Genomic DNA, 21,688 nt, shown 5'->3' with positions numbered 1-21,688 from the left:
TGTAAATAAACATATTTACTTCCTGCCTTCATCCCGGTGCCAGACCAGTCCATCTGTTCGTGGATTGTCCTGTTTTTTTGTTGTTGTTGTTTTTTTCTCTGCAGTGCTTTGTAATGGCAATAAAATACACTCATCAACCTCATTCTGTTCTCTGCTTCATCACAAAATGAGAGGATGAATAAGAGACTCGAAAAGTCTAGTACACTGCAAAAACTTAAAGTCTTGCCAAGTATGTTTGGTCCGGTTTCTATGCAAAATATGCTGGTATATAATACATGAAAAAATACCAACTTAGCCTACATGCAACTTTTCAGCCACATAAAGGAGCTTGTAAGTAAATATTTCCTTAATATTGATTTTTTTTTTTTAAAAAAATACTAGTTCCACTGGCAGATTATTGGAAAATTGTATAGTTTAAGTGAAATAAAACTAGTATTTTTTCAACATGAAGAAATGTGTCACTTGAAACAAGCTCCTATATCTTGCTAGTTTTGTCTTATTCAAGTGTACAAATTTATTTGTGATACTAGATAAAAATACTTAGTAAGTTTTGTGTTTTTGCAGTGTAAATCACAAGCTTTACATTCATTACAACAGTGGGGGGGGGGGGGGGGGGGGTTGCGTGTAGGAATAGAAACCGGGAACAGAAACCGGGGGAGGAGACCCAATACATTACACGGAAATATTTAATTATTTCTCACGTGGCCCGGTACCAATTGGTCCACTGGCCGGTACCGGTCCGCGGCCCGGGGGTTGGGGACCACTGCACTACAAAACAAGAAGAGGAAAAGTCTAGAGCACTGCAAAAAAAAAAAGAAACAGTATTTTGGGTCTTCTTTCAAGTGCATCTTAATATTATGTCATAATTATATAATTATAATAATTATATAATTTTAATAATTAGATTATTATCTTAGTACTATCTTGGTGCACTTAAAATAAGACAAAATAACTTTTCAGCAAAATATAGGAGCTTTTTTAAAGTAAATAATTTTTTAATACTAATGAAAAAATATAGTTAACCTGAAGAATTATTTCACTTATAACAAAAGGAAAATGTCTTGTTATAAGTGATTTTTTTTTTTTTTGCTTTTTGGTGACAATAAAATCCCCTCATCATCATCATCATCATCATCATCATCATCGTAGATTCAGCAGCAGTGAGTTGAGCTGAAAGGTAAAATGGTGGCGCTCAGACCCAGCAGAGTGATTGGCAGGTAACCAGCTGAACAAACCTGTTCCTCGGAGCCAGGTGAGCTCAGGTGGGCGGAGCTTGTCACAGTTTCTGTGAGTGGAGGAAACGGGGCAGGTACAGCAGGTTCTTGGTTCTGATAGAGTTCAGATGGGCTGCTCTGCTGGAGGCAGACGGACGAACACTGGGCTTTTAGTTTCTATATATTTTAATATGCTTGAGGTTCACAGCAGAACAGGAAACCAGGATTTGCAGTGATCAAGTAAGTATTTTCTGTTTGGTTTGGTAATTAGAGTTTTATGCAGTCTGACTGGGAATTTAATCTGTTTTTAATTCCAGTTTAACAGCCTCTCACTGCAAGAACAATAATTGAACAAGAATTTCTTCTACTTAGAGGTGGATAGAGTACCCGACATTGTACTAAATAATAAAAGCCCTACTACAACATATTTTTCAACAAGTAAAAGAGTAAAAAAGTATTTAGAATATTTAAATCCCAAGAAATTGATCATAACATCTGATTTATTATTTAAAAATGACAGAAAAATATAAAGTTATGTTTACATTCTGGTATTTGAAAGAGTAAAATGAAAAAAAATGTATAAAGTTAAATTACTATGCAGTAATTTTACTTTATATACTGTATATATATATATTTGTATTTATGTAAAACAAGAAAGACTGCATATAAACAAGACGTCTCACTTTGACATAATATGTAGATATTTTTTGGTGATACTTTGTTTCTTTCATTCAAGTTACTTAAAGTATATAGAGTACCCAGAAGGTTTATGATACTTTATTATATACTACTATATAGTAGTAGTAGTATGACTCAAGTAAAGTAAAAAGTAAAGGTACAGTAAAACTACTCATCAAAGTACATTCTTTCCAAAAAGCAAAAACAAGTTAATGTAACTGAGTAAATGTAATTAATAGTTACGTTACTTTGACAGAAACTATAAGTCTGCATTTGCGTCCCATGGATTTTTTATAAACATGGTTTTGTTCATTTGATGAAATTACTCACAGTGGTAGAAAATCCAGAAGGTTTATATTTATAAACCATCGTAACATTAGTGAAGTAAAAAGTACACCATGCAAAACTAATCCTAGAAGTACTCAGGCACATACAACTCATCAAATGTAAATAGTTACTACCATAGTACACAAAAATTGTACTCCAAGTAAAAGTAGCACTACTTCCACATATTTTTACTCAAATCCAAGTAGCTATCTAAGAAGTAAGAGTAAAAAGGTATTTCGTAAAAAGTCTACTTGAGTACCGAGTAACTAATCAAATTATCAATCATTTAAGATTTTAAAATTACTTAATCAGACAGATCAAAAAAGTCTGATTTTGTGGAAGTTTTGGTATTTTAATAACAAAAACTATGATAATTCAAACAAGTCACAAAACATAACGAAATCAGGCAAAAGAAAATTATTCCACATTAGTTTATTTAAATTAAAAATACTTTAAATAAACAAGCTTGTGCAGAAACTGCAGGTGTTTGTCTGAGTCTGGATAATTTTTGGTTAAAACATTTTGTGTTTTTCATTCAGTGGGTAGAAAATCCAGAAATTTTACGAGTAGAAATACTTCATAACAATATTACTCGAAGTATAGCATAGTAAAAATACTCCTGAAAGTAAATTTGTTCAAAAACATCGTTCAAGTAAATGTAATTGAGTTAAATTGAGGCCTAGTTACTACCGAACTCTGCATCTACTTTATTGAAAACAAATATTAGAACAAATATCTGGTCTGATACGTTTTTCTCCACCTTTTTAAACCAGACGGTGAAACCTGAATTATAAACATTAAACTGATGCGATGCTTTCACACGCAGACTCGGAGTGAATCCGTCATCCATGGAGTCCAATCTGTCCGAGCTGTCCTCCGTTGAGGACGAGAGCCTCTACATCCAGCCTCACTACCGGGAGTCGTACCGCCTGGCCGTCTACGCCCTGCTGTGCGGCGGCGTCGACGCCTACGAGGAGTACCTGCAGGCGGAGCAGGTCAGCCACTTCCTGTCCGAGGAGGAGATCCGCTTCATTTTGGAAAGCGCAGAGCTACCGGCTGTGGATGAGGACTCGGGAAACGCAGACCGGGTCAGCCCCTCTACCTACTTCCCCAGCGAGTCCGATGAGGAGGTTCCGGAGCTGGAGCTGGGCTGGCCGCAGGCCCGGCCGGACGCCGCCGACACCAGCATCAGCCTGCTGTTCCACCCGCCCCGGCAGAACACGCCGACCATTAAAGAGGTGGTGCGGAAACAGATCCAGCAGGCGCGACAGGTGAGATCTGAACCCTACCTGTTCTCTGTACACTGCAAAAACACAGCCGTAGTTTCTAGTGGAAATAACTTTTAAATACCAAAATATCCACATAGCTTCAGATTTTGGTCAATCAGATTATGTAATTTTTAAATATTAAATGATAATTTGATTAGTTACTACCTGAATAGAATATGCTGAATTACTCTTACTTGAGTACAATGAGGTTTAAGAAGGTGGTGAAGTTTTAAGACTTGGTGGGCTTGAAATTTACAACAGTGTTTTTTATTTTTAGACTAATTTTTAGACATTTTCTAGAATAAACTTGGACACTTCTGAGCTCCAAAAGTCAAAAATTAAATGGTAAAAGTCTGACATTTTGAGATTACTCTTAGAAATTCACTAGAAGAAAATTAGAAATTTCTGAGCTTGTAAATTTGAGAATCATTTTTTTTAAACTTATAAGTTTTTAGATTAACTTCAGCACTATTCTAGAAAAAGCTTGAAAATTTATGAGTTTCAAAAGTAAAAAATGTTCTACTTTTAGAACTTTTCAGTTTCAGAAGTTGAACATTTTTGACTCTTCAAACTCCCGTTTTTCTTGCAAATGTTTGGACTTTTCAAACTCAGAAATTTCCATGTTTTTTTCTAGATAATTTCTGAGATTAATCTCAAAATTTCTGACTTTTTCAGCATAAATTTACTACTTTTTTTCTATCTACAATGGCCCTAATAGACCATCATACAAATAAGACAAAACCAACTTACAAGTAACTTTTCAGCAAGAAATAGGAACTTAAGTAAATAATTCCTTAATTTAGATGACTGGCAGATTATTTTCCTTAAAAGATGGTACAAATTTCTTGTTACAAGTGAAATAATCTGCCAGTGGAAGTAGGATTGTTTTATCCATATTAATGAATTATTAACTCAAGACAAACTCCAACATATTCCTGAAAAGCTAATTAGTTGTCAGTTATTTTTGTCATAGATTACTAAGACATTCACACAAGAAACTAGACAAAAATACTTGGTACGGTTTTATATTTTTGCAGAAGAATTCTAAAATGCATTTAAAATCTTCTATTTACTAATCTGCTTTTTCACATTATTGAAAGGTGCTTTGTAGTCTGATTAGAATAATCAATATCCTTTACAAATAACCTCCGAGTTATTTTTATTTTCTATCTCTGTGTGTGCCTCTTGAATGATATCTCCTTAACAGCGTATTTACAGGGCATATGTGCAAAGTTTTACTGATTTTTTTGCAGTTCTTTTTTAAGACCAGACAAAAATGACCTGGGTAAATATCAAAAACTGTTTTTAGATGATGAGTTCATCAATGAAGGGGGAAAACTGCTGGTTGTCCCACCTTTAGACGCAGCTAAATAGATGCACCGGGACCCTTTTTCCCATGCAACAATTATATTATTTTACCTAGTCAATTGTAATATGCAATAATATTTCTATATATTTTCACCTGAAAGACGTTGGTCCTCAACCGTCTTCAATTTAAACGAGCTTGGTGTCAAACAATGTGCTGCAGCAAAACGTTTCATCTATGCTATATAATGTTATAATGTTAAAGATTTTAATTTAAAGTTTCCAGAGGTCGTCTCGTTTAATTTGATGAGGGAACTTCACTTAAGTGTTTTTTTCTTCTCAATTTGTATGTTGGTTAAAACTACCTGAAACGATTATGCACTGGATTGTCAGCTGACATCTTTTAGTTTTCAGAAAAAGAAAACACCTCTTTCTAAACGTGCTCACTAACTGGAATAAAATCATTTTTCCAGTAACCTGTTAAACCAGATGCCACTGCTTCTGTGGGTTTAGTTTAAACTCTGTAAACATGATACTAAAGTTAAAACATGAGCGCTGCGCTTTATCGGCTTCGGATGCTTCTGCCTGCCGAACATTTCCTGCTTAGCACTAAACATGGCTAAGGATGCTATTTCTCATTAATGAGCAATAAGTCGCCATTTTTCGACTGTCTTCCCATAACATAAAGAAACACATTTTTCATAATATACTGGATTAAAAACAAAGACATCGTGAAACTTACGGAGCTTGTCGAGTGTTAAAATTTCAAAACAGAACCGCATAAGGAGCATTTTACATCCAACACCGGATAGTTTGGACCTTTTCTCATTCCCGTTCTCACATGGCCCAGCCGCCATCTTTGGTTTTGTAAGTGGCTCCGCTTATGTGTGACCAGTGGCGCCCTCTGCTGGATGGCGGCTGAACTACAACACTAAAAGAAGATCTAAGGGGAAGTTAGTGAATCGATTGGAACTAATAAACCATTTATCGACAATTAATCGTAAATAGGTTAATTGTTTCCACATTGCACATTGAAAGCACATTATGTTTAATACATCTACTCACTAAATGTACACCATTAGGATCTACAAAATTACTTGCAAACGTATTTACAGTCCTTGAACTTTTTTACATTTTCTCACATTCATCCTCGGACCTCTTGTGTTTAACTGATATCTAATGTCAGACTTAATGTTGCACATAATCCTGAAAAATAACATCAATTTTGTACAAAAAATGGACACCAATTGACTTTATAGCTTGATTTTATTTATTTATTATTATTTTCTTAGTTTTGACTCAACAATTTTGGCCAACATGACAAAATGTTTGCACACCCCTGCTTCAGCTCAAGTACCACATCCAAAGTCTCTGTCCAAAATATTCCAGTCACAATATACCTAAATATACTTTCACATACATATACTGTTGTTCTGTGAACTAGTCAAGCTACTAAAGCTGCAGATGGAAGAGCTTTTTACGTGTGAATGTAAATGATTACCTGTGTATCTGCTCAAGCCCAACAAAGCTTTTTGTGCAGCCACTTTCTCAACACATGTTTCAGTTTATGGCAGGTCCAAACAACAACTGGAGGCTCATTCTGCCTATTGGCCATGGATACAGACTGAGCATGAGTGCATGTCTGGGTTTCCATGCCGGTTTGTGCAGTTGTGACAGTTGTTACAGAAACAGGTCAAACAGGAACTGATCGTCACTGGGAAGCATTCCACAACCCATTCAGTACAGTTTGTTTCTCATTCCACCCATCTTGCAAAACCAATCTTTTTGAGTTTTCGGGGGAATTAAATCTAATCATAAATTATATTGACAGGTTACTTTATAGAGAGTCCACCCATAAAGCAGTCAATTAATCCAGATACTTATTCCCACTAGCTTGTTTTCTTGAGCTGACGAGGCGTTCAGGGATGGGCACTGTTGGTTTTTCAACACGCAGACTGTTTTGCATGTAGATAAAACCACAGCACCATCTTCTGCGTGTTTGCTGTGTCTCTTGAATGGCTTGGTAGCTACAAAAAAAATGAAATTAATTATCTAAATCTAATGATTTTCTCCTTGACTCCATGAAAGCCAAACTTGTAGAAACCACAACTAATAGGCGTGTCAGCTTAACTGGACTGTTATGTCTTAAAGGGTTTGCAGGTGCGCCATACTCTGTCTAATTTTAGATAATGAATTGACAATGAAACAAACAAAAGATTAAACAAATTGGTTGCTGTGCCCAGATCTAGAATTGTTCAGTTATGTAATAATTTGTTGAGTTTTACAAAATTAATAAGTCCTGAATTCGGTTGCTTAGATGAGAGATTAGCTCAACTATCCACCTTTTGTGAAGCTAAAGCTGTAACTCTGTTTACAACAGAACAAATATGATTGAATCCTGTGTATTTGTGTTTGTGCGCCTGCAGATTGTTGCCATAGCGATGGACGTTTTCACCGATGTGGACATTTTTAAGGAGCTAATCAGCGCGGCTCTCAGAGGGGTGGTAGTCTACATCCTCCTGGATGACTCCCGGGTCAGCAGCTTCCTCAACATGTCACGCAGTATGGGCATTAACCTCCACGACATCAAGGTAAAAAAAATAAAATCAATCAATCAATCAATCATGTGGGATGGAGCTGGACCTTTTGATTAGCATTAAAGCTGCAGTATATAGCTTTTATATTTGTTAAAGCTGTCACCATGTTGTGCCAGTATAATCTGAGAAACAACTGAATGTTACAGGAAAACCGTTTATCCGCCGTCATTGGTGTCTATGGTAACTAGCATAGCACTCACGACAAGAATGATTGACAGCGCTAAGACCCTCCTCCTGGCTCTGATTGGTTGTTTCCAGGAGGAAGAGGAGATTTTTTTTTCACAGATTATCTGTCTCATATCAAACTGTCAGTATATGGTGCCAGTTTTAACAAACATGTTAAGAAAAGTTTTTCTTTAAAGTTCAGTTTTGCAGCTTTAAGTAAAATAAAGATGCGTCACAGACAGTGTGCTTTTGGACTTTTCTGTCCTCTGTACAGCACTTCAGTCAAAATTGCATTTTTTTTTAAATGTGTTGGATAAATAAACTTACTTGAACTTGTTGAAGTTATGAGGGATACATTTTCCATTTAGCTCACTGAAAATTCTAAAACAAGGTAAACTCCTTATTTTCCTAAGTGAATATTTCCCTCTGGCTGCTTGCTGTCATCAGCCACTGATATTTTAAAACTATTTGCATCTGCAACACCCCGTCGTTTCCATCAGTTTCCAAAGTATAGCAGCATGTAGCAGTAAAAATCAATATATCAAGTAAACACACTATTAAACTTAACTATCTTAACCTGATTTAACCTCCAATGAGCATGCTATGCTAGGTCAGACTGTAGGAATGAGTGAGTGACAGGTATGTCTCCTCTGGACACATTTTAAAGGTTTAAGGATTGGCAAAGTGACTTCAGGTAAGATGATCTCAAGAGATTTCACGGAAAGGCAGGAATTAAAAAATCTATAATTGGAGTAAACAAACAAGCCAGTGTTGGTTTACCTCGTTAAGATATTCTCTAAAAGGTTCCCTGGAACTTAAAAGGAAAACATCTCTGCATGTTGCCTGTAGCATTGCCCTTCTTCCAGTAATTATTCAACTAAGGCTAATTTCTGCACACACATATTAAAAAGTCTATCCTTTCTCTTTGCTTTGCTACTTCTTATTGTACGGCACAACTGTGTCAGTGCGGCTGGGTTTTCCTGTTAAATGGCATCAGGATGATGTTTCAGCAGTGCAAACAACGTGTGAGGAGGGAGAGCACAATGGCAGCTTTGTGATTGTAGTGCAAAGCACTCAGCCGCCACATCATAACATCGACCTTGTAAAAACTGACAAGTTTGATCTTGTAGAGTTTATCTGTCACTAGTGGTAATAAAAAAAACCTGGAAAATGTTCACTGGATGGTTTTAGGAGTGGTTGAACTGACAGAGCTATAAGTTCACTATGTTTTCCGTTACTATTTACATTAAAGTGACTCATTTGGGTTTGACTCTTTCTGGGAGTCACAATAAAAAGCTCTAAATACTATTAATCCTCAGTGTTGCTGTAACATTCAAGCAACAATTATCCCAAATGGGAATCTTTGTTTTATTGCTGCACGTTTTTCACCGCACACGGGATCTGTCATCTAAAAACACCCAGCGCTTAACCACAAATGGTTAGATACTGAAATACCCCAGAGAACAAAAGCCACTGCGTTGGAAATGTTCCTGTTTTATTTTCTTTTTCTTTGTAAATGATGTCAAACATGCTTTATACAGCCTCCATCCACTCCAGTGGCTTTGAAACAGGCAAAGTCACATTCCAGTTATAATCCGGAGTTTTTCTTTCGAAAAGGCTGCTGACATAACAAAAATTTGTTTACGCCACCGTACCGGTTTTATGCTAGTTACAACCTCTTATCACAACAGTCCTGAATTAGCTCAGTCTGATCACATAAGATTCCTTTACATGATTATATTTAATTTTTATGAATCAAGGCCACATCCATCACTATTAACTGATATAGAGATCTTTAGGGTTGCTGCTACAGTCTAGGAAAACAGCTGCTAGCCGCAGGCAGAAAAAAGTCTAAGATAATGGATCGATAGATATCCTTAGCCTCTAAACTAGACTTTTTGTTCGTCTCTTTCAGAGCCTTCGTGTTCGGACGGTTCAGGGGGAACAGTATCAGTGTCGGTCGGCAGCGAAGTTTCATGGAGGCTTGGAACAGCGGTTTATTCTGGTGGACTGCCAGACGGTTTTATATGGAACATATAGGTGAGTCAGTCTTGATGGGTCAAAATCTATATGCTGGGTCCATAAAAGCCCTGCTCATAAGATTATTAGCATGATTCCACTGAAAATACTCTTGCTCTTGAACTGATTCAGTTTGTTTGCCTTCAAACTTTGGTGCTTTGTTTGGGGAACCAATCATGCATTGTCCACAGTGTGTTACACACCGTGGTAGGAGAGCGTACTAGCAAGATGGCTGAACCGACTGAGCTGTGGGCATTACTTTAATTTCCACATCCATTGAACTTTCATCTGATCACCAATACAGTGTTCACCGTTACTAGATACAACAGACAGGTGTAGTCTTCCTCGCTTGATGTTTGTCACCTTCTTCACTAATACGACAAAGAATAAAACATTCTTCACAATGTGACTCCTGACTGCATGCAAGTGGCCCCACAGCTCCACCAGCATTCCTCAGGATTCTGTTTTTTTTTTTTTTAGATGTGATTGTATAGTTTAAAACGATAAGACAGTTAATTCCACAAAATAAAACATTCTTATTCCATGAATCATTCAAAAATAACATCCATCAACACAAAACAGTAAAATAACAGACAACTGCCAAAGCAGTTAAGATATTCACAAAACACATTTTTTTAAAAACAAATCAATAATTTATATTTGAACCCACCTCGTACGACAAAGAATAAAACACTCTTCACAATGTGACTTCTGACTGCATGCAAGTGGCCCCACATGTGACAAATAAAAGACAGTCAGTGATGCGACTGAGTGGTCAGTCACCAGCTGGCGCAGCTCCCACTCATAGGGTCATATTTTTCCAGCCCAACCACAAGAAAACTTTACAAATTATATTCTTAGATGTTAGAAGTTCTTATAGTATTTCATTAATTGGTGAACTAGAAAAATATGACCCTAAGTAAAAAAAAAAAAACAGTAGTGAAGAGCTGCTTCAGAGCCGAAGGACCCGTTGCATGCAGTTACTCATCACACCACTAGGTGGTTCTAAACATATGCATTGATTAAAAATCTCATTATAAATACATACTATTATTAATATTTTGGGTAAAATTCACATACACACACATTTTTCTCTCTGTTACAGAGGCTAATGTCAAAAAACAACAGAGAAATTGATAACTTTGTACAGTGACGCATTTACCAGGTGATAACGGAGATGGCATGACTTTGCTTTTGAGCCCAAAATGAAATCAGTAGCTGGGTTTCCTCAACAGACCACTGCATATTCTTCTCTGGCATTTTTGTTAGGCATTTCTTTGTTCAGATGATCTGTCATGTCACTGTTGCACAGAAAAACCAACCGTTCAGCAGTGCCCGATTTGAACCTGTGGAAAAAACACAAAATTGATTTTAAAACATGTTCGGGAACCGAAACAGGCCCCTAAGTAGTTGGTGCAATAGGCCTGCATGGGAGCCCTTGTTGCTGAAATGTTTTGTAAAAATACAAAAGTCTCTGCTAGCTTGCCTCTTGCTTTGTCTTTTGCCATGCCCTGTCTTGCCTCTTGCGTTCCCTCAAATTTGGGGACTGGCCCCAAACTGTTGGTGTAATAGGCCTACATGACAGCCCTTGTTGCTGAAATGTCCTATTCAAATAAACTAGGCCTTGCCTCTTGCCTCTCATCTTGCCATGGCTCTTACCTTGCCTTCCCTCTAGCTATGTCATGGCTGACTGCTAAAACATGTAGATGTTTATTGTGTTAGCTATTAGCAACATCTTTTATACTGCAATACTCCCTCATATACTGTGTCTTTTGTGTTTTTCAAGCTACACCTGGTCCTTTGAGAAGATCAACCTGAGCATGGTCCTAGTTATTACCGGTCAACTAGTTTCTTCCTACGATGAGGAGTTCAGAAGATTATACGGTCGATCCATAATTCCTGAAGCTCTGTCCACTGGGAGTCTTACATCTACGTACCCAAAGTCCAGTCAGCTTTCTCTCAATATTCACATGAAATCCAGACCTAACATGACAGTTTCAATAAACGACAGGTTTAATGATGCAGCCACTTTAAACAGGGGCTTCAGTGTGCAGGAGATGCTGCATCAGTCTCACTTTACAGACACAGGGAACTTAATGAGAGGTCACAGTTATGGTGGAGATTTGCAGAAGTTGAATTCCACGAGTCGCCTGAGAATGGGAACCAAGAACCTTGGAGTTCCTCTTTTTGGCACCCCCCCAAGGCACAGCAGAGACGTGCAGCAACCAAACAGAGCATCTCAGCAGCACCTGAGGCACCAGACTCGCTATGGCACAGACCACAATCTGATACCGTTCAACTCTGAAACATCTCTTAACAAATGGAAGATGGACACATACCTAATACAGAGCGATATACCTCCTGATGCAGAGCCCCCTGTGGGTAGTCCACATAGCAGTCACATGGGCTTAAATGAGTATCAGTCACAGATGATTCACAACAGGTCAATGAACATTAAGTCTAGAATGGAGGAAACGAGGCTAAAAAGGCTAAGCTTGCAGGAACATGCCAATCTCAGGCAAAGTCAAGAATCGTTGCGATCCTTGCACTCAACTGCAGAAAGACCGCAACATATGAGAACTCATCATGGAAGACCGAGGGGTGTAGAAATGAATCCAAATACAGAAAACACTCTCAATCTGAAAGACAATGAACTCTTTAAGGAATCTGACAGAACAGAACAAAGTTTCATGGATAGTAAACGCTCGGCCTCTCACAGCAATATCAAAATGGGTGCCGATCGAAAGGCGATGCCTGTGCACAACTATGCTCCTGCAGGGACACAATCAGATACTGGATTAGATTCAAAACTCAGTGATTCAACTCTCAAGATCTCTAGTTTAATTTCTGGCAGTCTCAGGCAGTCCAGGGTGATGGAGTCTTTGACAGAGATGCCTGAAGAAAAAGAGGCATTAAACGCTCGTGGTGATCGCTTTGAATCAGCACTTAGAGACAAAAATGAAATGAGATTTGAAGATGAGAGTGTTGTCCAGGGAGAACACCTTAAGAAATCAAGCTTACCTGTAGAATCAAATCATCATCATAGGGCTGGTGAAAGTTATGGTTCGATCCAAAATAAAATAGACTCACCTCCTCCAAGAGAAGGAAACAAATCCCTTCATGTACCTTCAGCAGAATTTGGTCGAGTTACTACAAAGAAAGAGCACACGCTGAAGGAAAAGAAAATCTCCATGAAAGAGAAACAGTCCATACTGAAATCCCAGGACACTTCGGACTCAAACCGAGCGCTCCAGGCAGACCTTTTTAAAGCGTCTTCTTTAGGGCGACTGAATATGAAAGAACCATCAACAGAAACGTCCCAGCAGCAAAACTCTCTCAGTGGGCTATCGGAGACAGAAAGACGGACAGAGAAACAGAAATCTCCTTTCTCAAAGCTGTCCTCTCAGCGATCAAGCAAAAGAAAGACAACCCCTTCGGCAGATCAGGACCAAGGGTCAACAGGCGCTCCGGACAAAGAAGCAGCGTCGGGCTCTCAAGTCAAGAAAGAAAGGGCTTACAGTCGCTATGAGCTCCTGATTAGCAATGATAACATCCACCTGGATAAGACAGGAAGGTCAACGAAGACCTCAGACAAACTGAAAAGCTTGTCCCTAACTAGACGCGGTGACGACTTTCGTACGCATCAGACACAAGGGGGCGCTGACAACAAACTGGGGCGACTAATGCAGCGAATGGGAAATCTGATGAATAAAAATAAATAGGCACATCCGGTAGGGGGCGCTGGTCAGTTTGGTCCTTCTCTAAGTTGAACCTTTGCAGTTTTGATCAGTATGTCCCACTGTGGGACAATTCATACAGGTGATGTGTCAATCCATACCTTCATGATTGAAGGTAATTTTCTATATTCTATTTATAGCTTAATGTGAATCCAATGGGATAAATCAACAGTAGCAGCAGGGGTTATAAACTGTCATGTTTAACAAGAGGCAAATTGAAAAATACACATAAAATCCAAAATAAATGAGATTCTTCAATCTTCACATGTAGCAGACATACAAAGGAGTCAAAATTACGTTTTTCAAGATATTTCTGACACTAAGTACCAATAAACCAGACCTCTCATCATAGTTCAAAAATATAATAAAATTTCTGCATTTGCAAATAAACTATTTTACTAAATTATTTGTGAGATTTTAGCATTGACTTTAGCATGGTGCAGTAGTTGCTAGGACTGTTTCCTTGCAGCAAAACGGACCTGGGTTGGTACCCCAACATGTGGCCTTTCTGCATGGAGATTGCATGTTCTCCCAGAGCATGGTGAGTTCCCTCCAGGTACTCCCACTTCCTCCCACAGTCCAAAAACGCAACTGTGTGGCTAACTGGTCTCTGTCCAGGGTGTCTCTCATCCGATAACCACCGGAGAAAGGCCTCCAGACACCTGTGCCTCTACAAGCATAAGCATTTACAGACAATGGACAAGAGGGCTGGATTTTAACATTTCCATGATTATGTGTCTCCAAATGTCATGAAATACAGAGAATGAAAAGCTTTGCTTACAGGTAATAGAGAGAAGTAGGAAGGGAGGAAACTGCTACACGTAGATAGACAGCAGGGATACGGAGAGATGAAAGGTCAAAGAGAAGTTGAGGCTTCTCTCTCTTACGTTGTGTTGTTGCTTGGATCCCATACCCAACCCTGATGTTTACACACCTAATGTTTACATATCTGCACTTTGCAAGTTTTTCTGTTGAAGAGTATTTTTATTTTTATTAAATGTGTTGCAGTAGTTCTACTGGACAAGAAATCTGTAACTAAAGCAGGGATTTTCTAATAATATTGAAACAGTAAGGTGCAATGTGTCCCAAATAAATCCATGTAAATATTAAATATTACTGTACAGTTATGGTAAAAAGAAAGTACTTTTCCATTTTGCTTCATCTTTGTTTTAATAAATTATGATGTGGTGAAATTTGTGTTTTGTAAAGACAAAATCTTTTATATTTTAAAACAGAGAATAAGTTGTTTTTACCACGGCTAAGTGTACATTTTATAATATTTTAGCAAATTTTGTTTAAATAATTTGGTTGATGTTCCCAGAGAGAAAGAGAGGAGATTCGGCATCTTCTCCCCACAGTGTCATGATTTAAACATAATTCTGTTTTTTAACAAAAGTCTCTATTCATGAACTCTTGCAGCCATGTAGTCAATTTAAATAAATATTTTTTTCCAAGATTTTTAGATTACATTTTACATGTGGCTTCAGGTGGATGTAAGCAAACGACACAAGATGAAGAAAATGCTTTATAATATTAAAGCAGATTTTATCTGCTTTCTAATATAACAGTGTCTTCTCCATTTTGCTATTGTGTAAAATGCATCATGTTTTTATGATGTTGATGAAACAATAATGAATCATACATCTCATGACTTCAGAATTCACTTTTATTCATTTTTAATAAAATATCTGAGGAAAACTTTGTCTTGCTTGACGAGAGAAACTGTTTCATCTGTAAAATTATGAGCGAAAACACCACAAATAAGTTCAAATGAAATACTCAAGGCACTTGTTCCTCTCATCGTCCAGCTCTTGGGTCTCGATCTCAAACTTCTTCATGGCGATGAAGTATTGAACAAACGGCTCTCCGAGGGCGCTGCAGATGACGTGATCCTCCGCCAACGCCTCCAGCGCGCTGTCCAGCTTCACGGGAATGGCGAACTCCCTCTGCTGGCCGGGGGTTTTGTTCAGAATGTTCTCAATGTTCAGGTTTCTCCTGATGCCGTCCAGTCCTGCGGCCGCCGTAGCAGCCAGGACGATATAAGGGTTCGCCATAGCTGAACCTAGCTTGTTGTCGATGTGTGTCTCCCTCCCGCCGTGACATTTGATATTGAAGGAACTGCTGTTGTCATTGCAGCCACAGGTGGCATACAGAACTTGCTTGGGGTCTTTTATGGTTTTGGCGATGTGGCTCCGGCAGCCCAGGCCGGGTGACATCAGGCAGCTGAGCGCTGCAGAGTGGGTGAGGAGCCCCGCCAGCCATTTTCTACCAATCTCAGACAGATCTACTTCCTTTTCGCCACTCTGGAAGAGACTGCGCCGCCCATTAGCGTCCCATAGGCTATGGGAGAGCACACCGGCGTTATACAGACCGTCATCGGTAAAAAAGCTGGCGATGTAGCTGTGCTTACGAGCCATTTCTTTAATGCCAGTACGGAAGGTAAAGGCGCTGTCTGCAGCTGCGATCCCAAACTCCGGCCTCAAATTGATCTCCATCTGGCCGGGTCCACTAGCAGAGGCGATGCTGTCGATGTCTGCGCCCATGCAGTACATGCTGTCCACCAGCTGCTGGAAGAACGGGAGGTCGTGGTTGCTCAGCAGCGTGGTGGCAGGGAACAGCAGCGTCTTTGGACCGATTCTGTCCGGCGCTCCCAGAACACAGCACTCGTAGGTGAACGATGAGTGCAGGGAGAATCCCAAGCTTTGGAGCTGACCGAGCAGCTGCTTCGCTATAAGGCGAGGCGAGGTGCGGAGGGGGCTTCCTGTTATGGTGCATGGATCACATATGACCCGTGCTGTCTGCTCAGCCCAAGGCAGGACTCTGAAAGTTGAAAGGTCAGGGATCAGAAGAACATCACTGCTGAAGATGGCGGTGTTGGCGTGGTCCACTTCGTTGCTCTTTGGGCTCAGGGTCAGCTCCAAATAGCTTCTTGGCATGGGAACCCCATATATTGCTTTCTCCTGTGATGACAGTACAAACATTAAATACAAACAAACATTTTAGAAACTTTACAGGATTGTAGAGCCTTTAGTGATGGTTTAGTTTTAGTCTATGTTCACACAGCAGTTCAGACTTTTTTTTTATGTGTGTGGCTGTTCACTCTGCAAAAACAAAATCTGACAAAGTATTTTTGTCTAGTTTAGTGTGAATATTTCACTTGAAATAAGACAAAACTAACTTACAGCAAGACATGTGAGCTTGTTTTAAGCTCAGTTTTGAAGCGACTGCAGACGCTTCAAAACCAATCGGGTATATATTTGATTTAGTAACAAATATTGAAGTAACAGATTGGGTTTTTGGGGACGGGGTACAGAGGGAATGTGAAAAAAATCAGGATTGGATCATTCAGACAGCGGTGAAAAAGTCAGATATGGGTTGCATTTGCCTGCTGTGTGAACATAGCCTAAGTTAGAGAAACAAAATACCTTTTCTTCTTCTCCTTACTCTCAGAAACCAACTGACACTTAAATTAAGTTCTGTCTCTGTCATTATACATAAATACACCCGAATAAATACGGTAAAGAATAATTTGAATTTATTACATGGAAGAAGCGGACAGGCACCGTCTTGGACCGCGACACTCCGTGGAGATCGGTGGCCTCAAAACGGACGAAGTTGATGTTTTCTCTTGCGATCTGCTGCTTGATTTGCTCCATGGCTGAGAAAAACCTCAAGTTGCTGGAGAATTCAACGGCTTTGTTGTCGTTATCTGTGGAAAACAATTTAACATCTGACCTGAATAAATATGTTTTATTTCTAAAACTTATTGTTCAAGTGTTCTCTGAAGAACTTTTACGAACATAAAGTCTAACACCGGATACATTTGTTGGCTTCCAGGTAAAGATATAAAAATCAGTTAAGTTAATTTACTCAGTGAGGAACAAATCAATAATGCCACAATTATTGGTGGAAAACTGTGTTCAATTCCCAGGGCCATTTGCTCCATGTCTTCCCCTTCTCTCTTTTCCTCTTTACCATATTTCCTGTCTATTTACCATTCAATAAGGCCACTAGTCTAAAAAAAATTTATTTTTTAAAAGGTCTAGAACAGTTTAGCAGGTTCCAGATGTTTATATTTGTGATTGTGGAACAAAAAAGGCCTTTTCTAGGCATGACTCTCAAACAATCCCCTGTCATGTTGATATTTTCCAGGTGGTTGTCATGGAAACTTCATGACCTACAACCCCCAAGGTGTACTTTGAAGTAGAAGTCAATGATGTGCAGAAACACAAAGCTTGGAAAAGATTATCAGTTTTTGAAAGTTGATTTTAATTTAAAAGCTGTAATTTTGTCCTAATTTATTTAAATTATTCTTGAATTGTGGTCAGGGGCCACACAAAACCAGTGCAGGGGCCACAAATGGCCCTAGAGCCACACTTTGAACACCCGTGCACTAGAAGGACTTTGTCTAAATAAATAATCAAAGCTTTTAAAGTACAATAAAATTAAATATGAAGCTTATTAGGCATTATGCTTTGTCATTGTCTACAACCATAAAAACTTGTAAAGCTAAATTATTTTTAAATCTTGATCTGTTTATAAATATTTCTACTAACTTGTCTTTCCCCCAAAGCATCATCAGAGATGGGCAGACTACTCAAAAATACTATTTCAACATATTTTTACCCAAGTAAAAGTAAAACATGGCCATAAAAAAGTATTTGTAAAACGTCTACTCAGGTACTAATCAAATTATCATAATTTAATTTTCACAAATTACACAATCTCATGGACCAAAATATAAATTTAAAAAGAAATTTTTAGTATTTTAAGGTAAAAAAAAAAAGAGTCAATAATTCATACAGGTAGCAAAAAACCCCCAAAGAAAAACAGATAAAATAAATCTTTTTCCAAATCAGTTTCTTTCAATAAAAAACATATGAAACTTTAACAAAAACAGCAGGTGTGTGTCTGGTGAAATTTTGGTTAAAACGTGTTTTTCATTCAGTGGGTAGAAATTTTTACTCAAGTAAGAGTAGAAATACTTCATAATAAAATTACTCAAGTAAAAGTAAACCGTACAGCATAGTGAGAATACTCCTGTAAGTAATTATTTTTCCCCAAAAATGTTAATCAAGTAAATGTAAATTACTACCCAACTCTGATGACACTTTATGATAGAGTCACTGAAGTAAGAGTAAAAAGTACATTGTAGTAAAAATACTTCTAAAAGTAATTTTTTTTCAAAAAGTTACTTAAGTAACTAACTAGTTACTGCCCGACTCTGAGCGTCACTGACCTGAATCTCCCGTCTCTCCCCAGGCTCTGCTGCTTGAATGTGCGCAGATCCTGACTCCAGGCTGCCTATTTGTTTTGGCAGCAGACCTGATTGAGCTGGATGCATCCACAGTGGGGGGCAGATGAATAGGTGTACTTTCTCTGGAGTTGCCCCCCCTTCTGGAAGCATCCGACTGAGGTTTGAAGGTGCTGAACGTCCTGTGAGGATTGTCATCGTCCCCCCGTCTCTCGCGTTCGCCGCTGCTGCTCCCATGGAGGTACGTAAACGGACTTCCTGGTTTCCCCTCCTCTCTCCCTCGGACGCTGAGCAGATGACTGTCCCTCAGGATGCTCTTCAGCTCCTCCATGGTCTGCTGGTGGACACCAAGTCCACCAAACGACACCTTTGTCTGGGATGATTCGTCCTTCATCCAGTCCTCCCTATGTGGACGTTCCTCCAGTCGCAGATCTTCATCTTGGGGACCAGATGCGGAAAATGGAAGAGGCACTGATGGCGTTTCAGAGCTGGCCAAACTTTGGTCAGGAGATGGATCTCCTCCTCTGCAACTTTGACCCATCAGAGGTACATACTTCTTAGTTACTTTAACTCCTTTCTCTTCTTTGCCTAGACTCATTTTTGTTCCATCTGTTTGGTCTTTGCTTCTGCTGTGACTCTCCTGTAACAAAAAAAAGTCCCAAAACTGATGCTGAGACACTGACAAATCAATAATTAAAGGATTTTATTTGTCATTGGATTCCTACGATAAAAATGTGTTGGCACTGAAACATAACAAGACAACATTTTTGTTGTTTGTTCAAACATCTTTGTAATAAATATTACGAAGATGATTAGCCTTATAAAAATAGGTCCTTGTTCTACGCTTTGCTTTACCCTCGCCTATTGACAGAGTTGGGTAGCAGCTAGTTACATTTACTTAAGTAACATTTTGAAGCAAAAATATACCTTTAGAAGTATTTTTACTACACTGTACTTTTTACTGTTACTTGAGTGTAAAATTATTAAGTATCGCTACTCCTACTTGAGTAAACTTTCTGGATTTTCTACCCACTGAATGAAGAACAAACAAATTTTAACCAAAAATTCACCAGACACAAACACATATCTGCAATTTTTGTTAAAGTTTCATCAGTTTTATTTTGACAGAAACTGAATTGGAAAAAATTTTCTTTTGCCTGATTTTGTTATATAAATTATTTTAATTTCAGTCTTTAAAATACCAAAATTTCCACTTAGCTTTACATTTTGTTCCGTCTGTTTATGTAATTCTTAAATATTAAATGATCGATAATTTGACTCAGTACTTGACTGGGCTTTTTGCCAAAAACCTTTTTACTCTTAGTTGAGTAATTTCTTGGACAGCTACTTTTTAAAAATATGTTGAAGTAGAACTACTCTTTCTTGAGTATAATTTTTGAGTATAACTTTACCCGCCTTAGTTATTGAGAAGCGATTGTTTGTTGACGTTTTAAATGTTACCCAATCGCTAACGTTTGCCCGTGACGTATGTAATGCGCCAGTTCGACTTTATAACGCTTACCGGAAGTTGCCAATGTTCTGTGCTGTAAACAACGTTTAGCTTTGCTAAGCCGAACATGACGGCTGTTAATGCTAATTCAGTGTTTTAAAGCGTAGCAAGCACAGACTGAACGGCTTCGTTCACTTCCTCTGCCGCCATTGCTAAAACTAGAGGTAGGCTACAATTCTAAAACGGCGCAGAAAATCTACGTCGACAATCGACTTCTGTTCACTGATTGGCCCGGTTGAAATTCTAACGGACGGAATCCAAGTCAGTGGGCGAAAGATTAGAGGCGAGATAAACGGTCAGGCTAGTACAACAAGAAATGTAATAAAAGTTATGAAGATACATTTTGTACTTTACAATAAAATAAGAGACAAAAAAACAATAAAAAATGTTTGTATCATTGAAAATAAAAAAATGCTTAATTTATATTTTTCGATTAAAATACAATCTATATTCGTTGCACACCTTTACAGTAAATTCAACTAAAAAAGGAAAAAGTAGATGTTGAATTGTTACCTTGAAATCTTCAGAGTCATTCATGTCTTTGTGCTGATTAATTGGAAATTGGAATTTGATTTGCCCCCATTTGAAGGCAGAGCTTCACTTGCACATTAATTTTTATAGACAATTGGTACAATGGTGACGGATTAGAACATTCTCTCCAACCCCGACAGCCACTGGAGACCAGCTGCAAACTGGCACCAGCCAGCCACTGGCAGGGACTGAAACAATGTTGCTCTCATCCTATTGGTGGAAAACGGGAATAATTGAAACTGCAGATCTGAGCAGTTTCCAGAAAGAAAGATCAGGATTTCTAAACCTATTATCCAGAGTCTGGTGGAAGTCAGTTAACTGACATTTAGTCACCAAAAAGGCAGAACATTATCGTCGTTTTTTGTTGATCTTTCCATGTGATTTTGGTTCTTAACTTTTTACAGGTTTTGATTTAAACTCAAGGAGATAGTACCACAAAATATTGTGATACATTTTTAAGTCCATATTGCCCACCCCAATGTACATTTTATACAATAATAAAAATAAAATATGGGGAATATATATGCAATATGTTTAATTGTGATGTTTATTGATTGTTATTCTTGATTTATTTTCTTCTACAATCAGTAATTCAGTGATTTTTTTTCGTCTGCTTTATTTATAGCAAAAATATTAAGGACAATTGAATTTTGAGTTGTACAGTTTATTCTGCAGAGTTTTTTGTTTTGTTGCTGTTGTATCCCATAATGACTTGACTAAACCTCCTGCAGCAGTAATGAGCTCATATTTATTTTTAGCAAATTTTATTTTCTTCCTAAACTGTTAACTTGTTGTTGAGAAACGAGTCAAACTGGTCCCATGGTTTCGCAGTAAAGTGTGCGGATTGAGTTTTGAGTCGTGTGGTGATCCAATGTCCCGGGCGTCAGAAACCACCTGACCTGACCTGCGCCTCCTCGGGATGAGTCTGGGCATAACGCCGCACATTTTCAGGGTGGGGTTTCCAGGGATTGCATCAAGGCACTGGCAGTGAAACACAAAAGCAATCGAAACCGGAAGCAGAAAGTTCAAAATAAAAGTACCTGTATCATAAAAGTTCTCTTTATAGAGTACATTTTATAGACA

General features: G+C 38.3%; 2 protein-coding genes across 2 annotated transcripts; one reads left to right on the top strand and one right to left on the bottom strand.

Moving 5' to 3' along the window:
- Positions 1-1,342: 1,342 nt before the first annotated feature.
- LOC106700023 (protein FAM83B-like) lies at positions 1,343-15,008 on the top strand. The gene is made up of 5 exons (XM_014473414.2): positions 1,343-1,454; positions 3,046-3,490; positions 7,219-7,383; positions 9,470-9,594; positions 11,360-15,008. Exons 2-5 carry the CDS (start codon positions 3,068-3,070, stop codon positions 13,293-13,295), a joined length of 2,649 nt encoding a protein of 882 aa, XP_014328900.1. The 5' UTR covers positions 1,343-1,454; positions 3,046-3,067; the 3' UTR covers positions 13,296-15,008.
- lgsn (lengsin, lens protein with glutamine synthetase domain) lies at positions 14,959-21,021 on the bottom strand. The gene is made up of 4 exons (XM_014473415.2): positions 20,588-21,021; positions 18,550-19,204; positions 16,853-17,019; positions 14,959-16,270 (listed from the first exon to the last, which is right to left on the bottom strand). Exons 1-4 carry the CDS (start codon positions 20,609-20,611, stop codon positions 15,077-15,079), a joined length of 2,040 nt encoding a protein of 679 aa, XP_014328901.1. The 5' UTR covers positions 20,612-21,021; the 3' UTR covers positions 14,959-15,076.
- Positions 21,022-21,688: the final 667 nt, after the last annotated feature.

The sequence above is a fragment of the Xiphophorus maculatus genome, chromosome 5 (assembly GCF_002775205.1).
Source record: "Xiphophorus maculatus strain JP 163 A chromosome 5, X_maculatus-5.0-male, whole genome shotgun sequence".
NCBI classification, from domain to species: domain Eukaryota; kingdom Metazoa; phylum Chordata; class Actinopteri; order Cyprinodontiformes; family Poeciliidae; genus Xiphophorus; species Xiphophorus maculatus.
This window is presented reverse-complemented; position numbering and strand designations above follow the sequence as displayed.

Coding starts and splice junctions, on each gene's coding strand:
- LOC106700023 (XM_014473414.2), top strand. CDS start 3,068: ATGGAGTCCAATCTGTCCGAGCTGTCCTCCGTTGAGGACGAGAGCCTC. Junction 3,491..7,218: donor AGATCCAGCAGGCGCGACAG/GTGAGATCTGAA, acceptor GTGCGCCTGCAG/ATTGTTGCCATAGCGATGGA. Junction 7,384..9,469: donor TTAACCTCCACGACATCAAG/GTAAAAAAAATA, acceptor CGTCTCTTTCAG/AGCCTTCGTGTTCGGACGGT.
- lgsn (XM_014473415.2), bottom strand. CDS start 20,611: ATGAATGACTCTGAAGATTTCAAG. Junction 19,205..20,587: donor ATGACTCTGAAGATTTCAAG/GTAACAATTCAA, acceptor TTTTTGTTACAG/GAGAGTCACAGCAGAAGCAA. Junction 16,271..16,852: donor TGCCTGTCCGCTTCTTCCAT/GTAATAAATTCA, acceptor CTGTCATCACAG/GAGAAAGCAATATATGGGGT.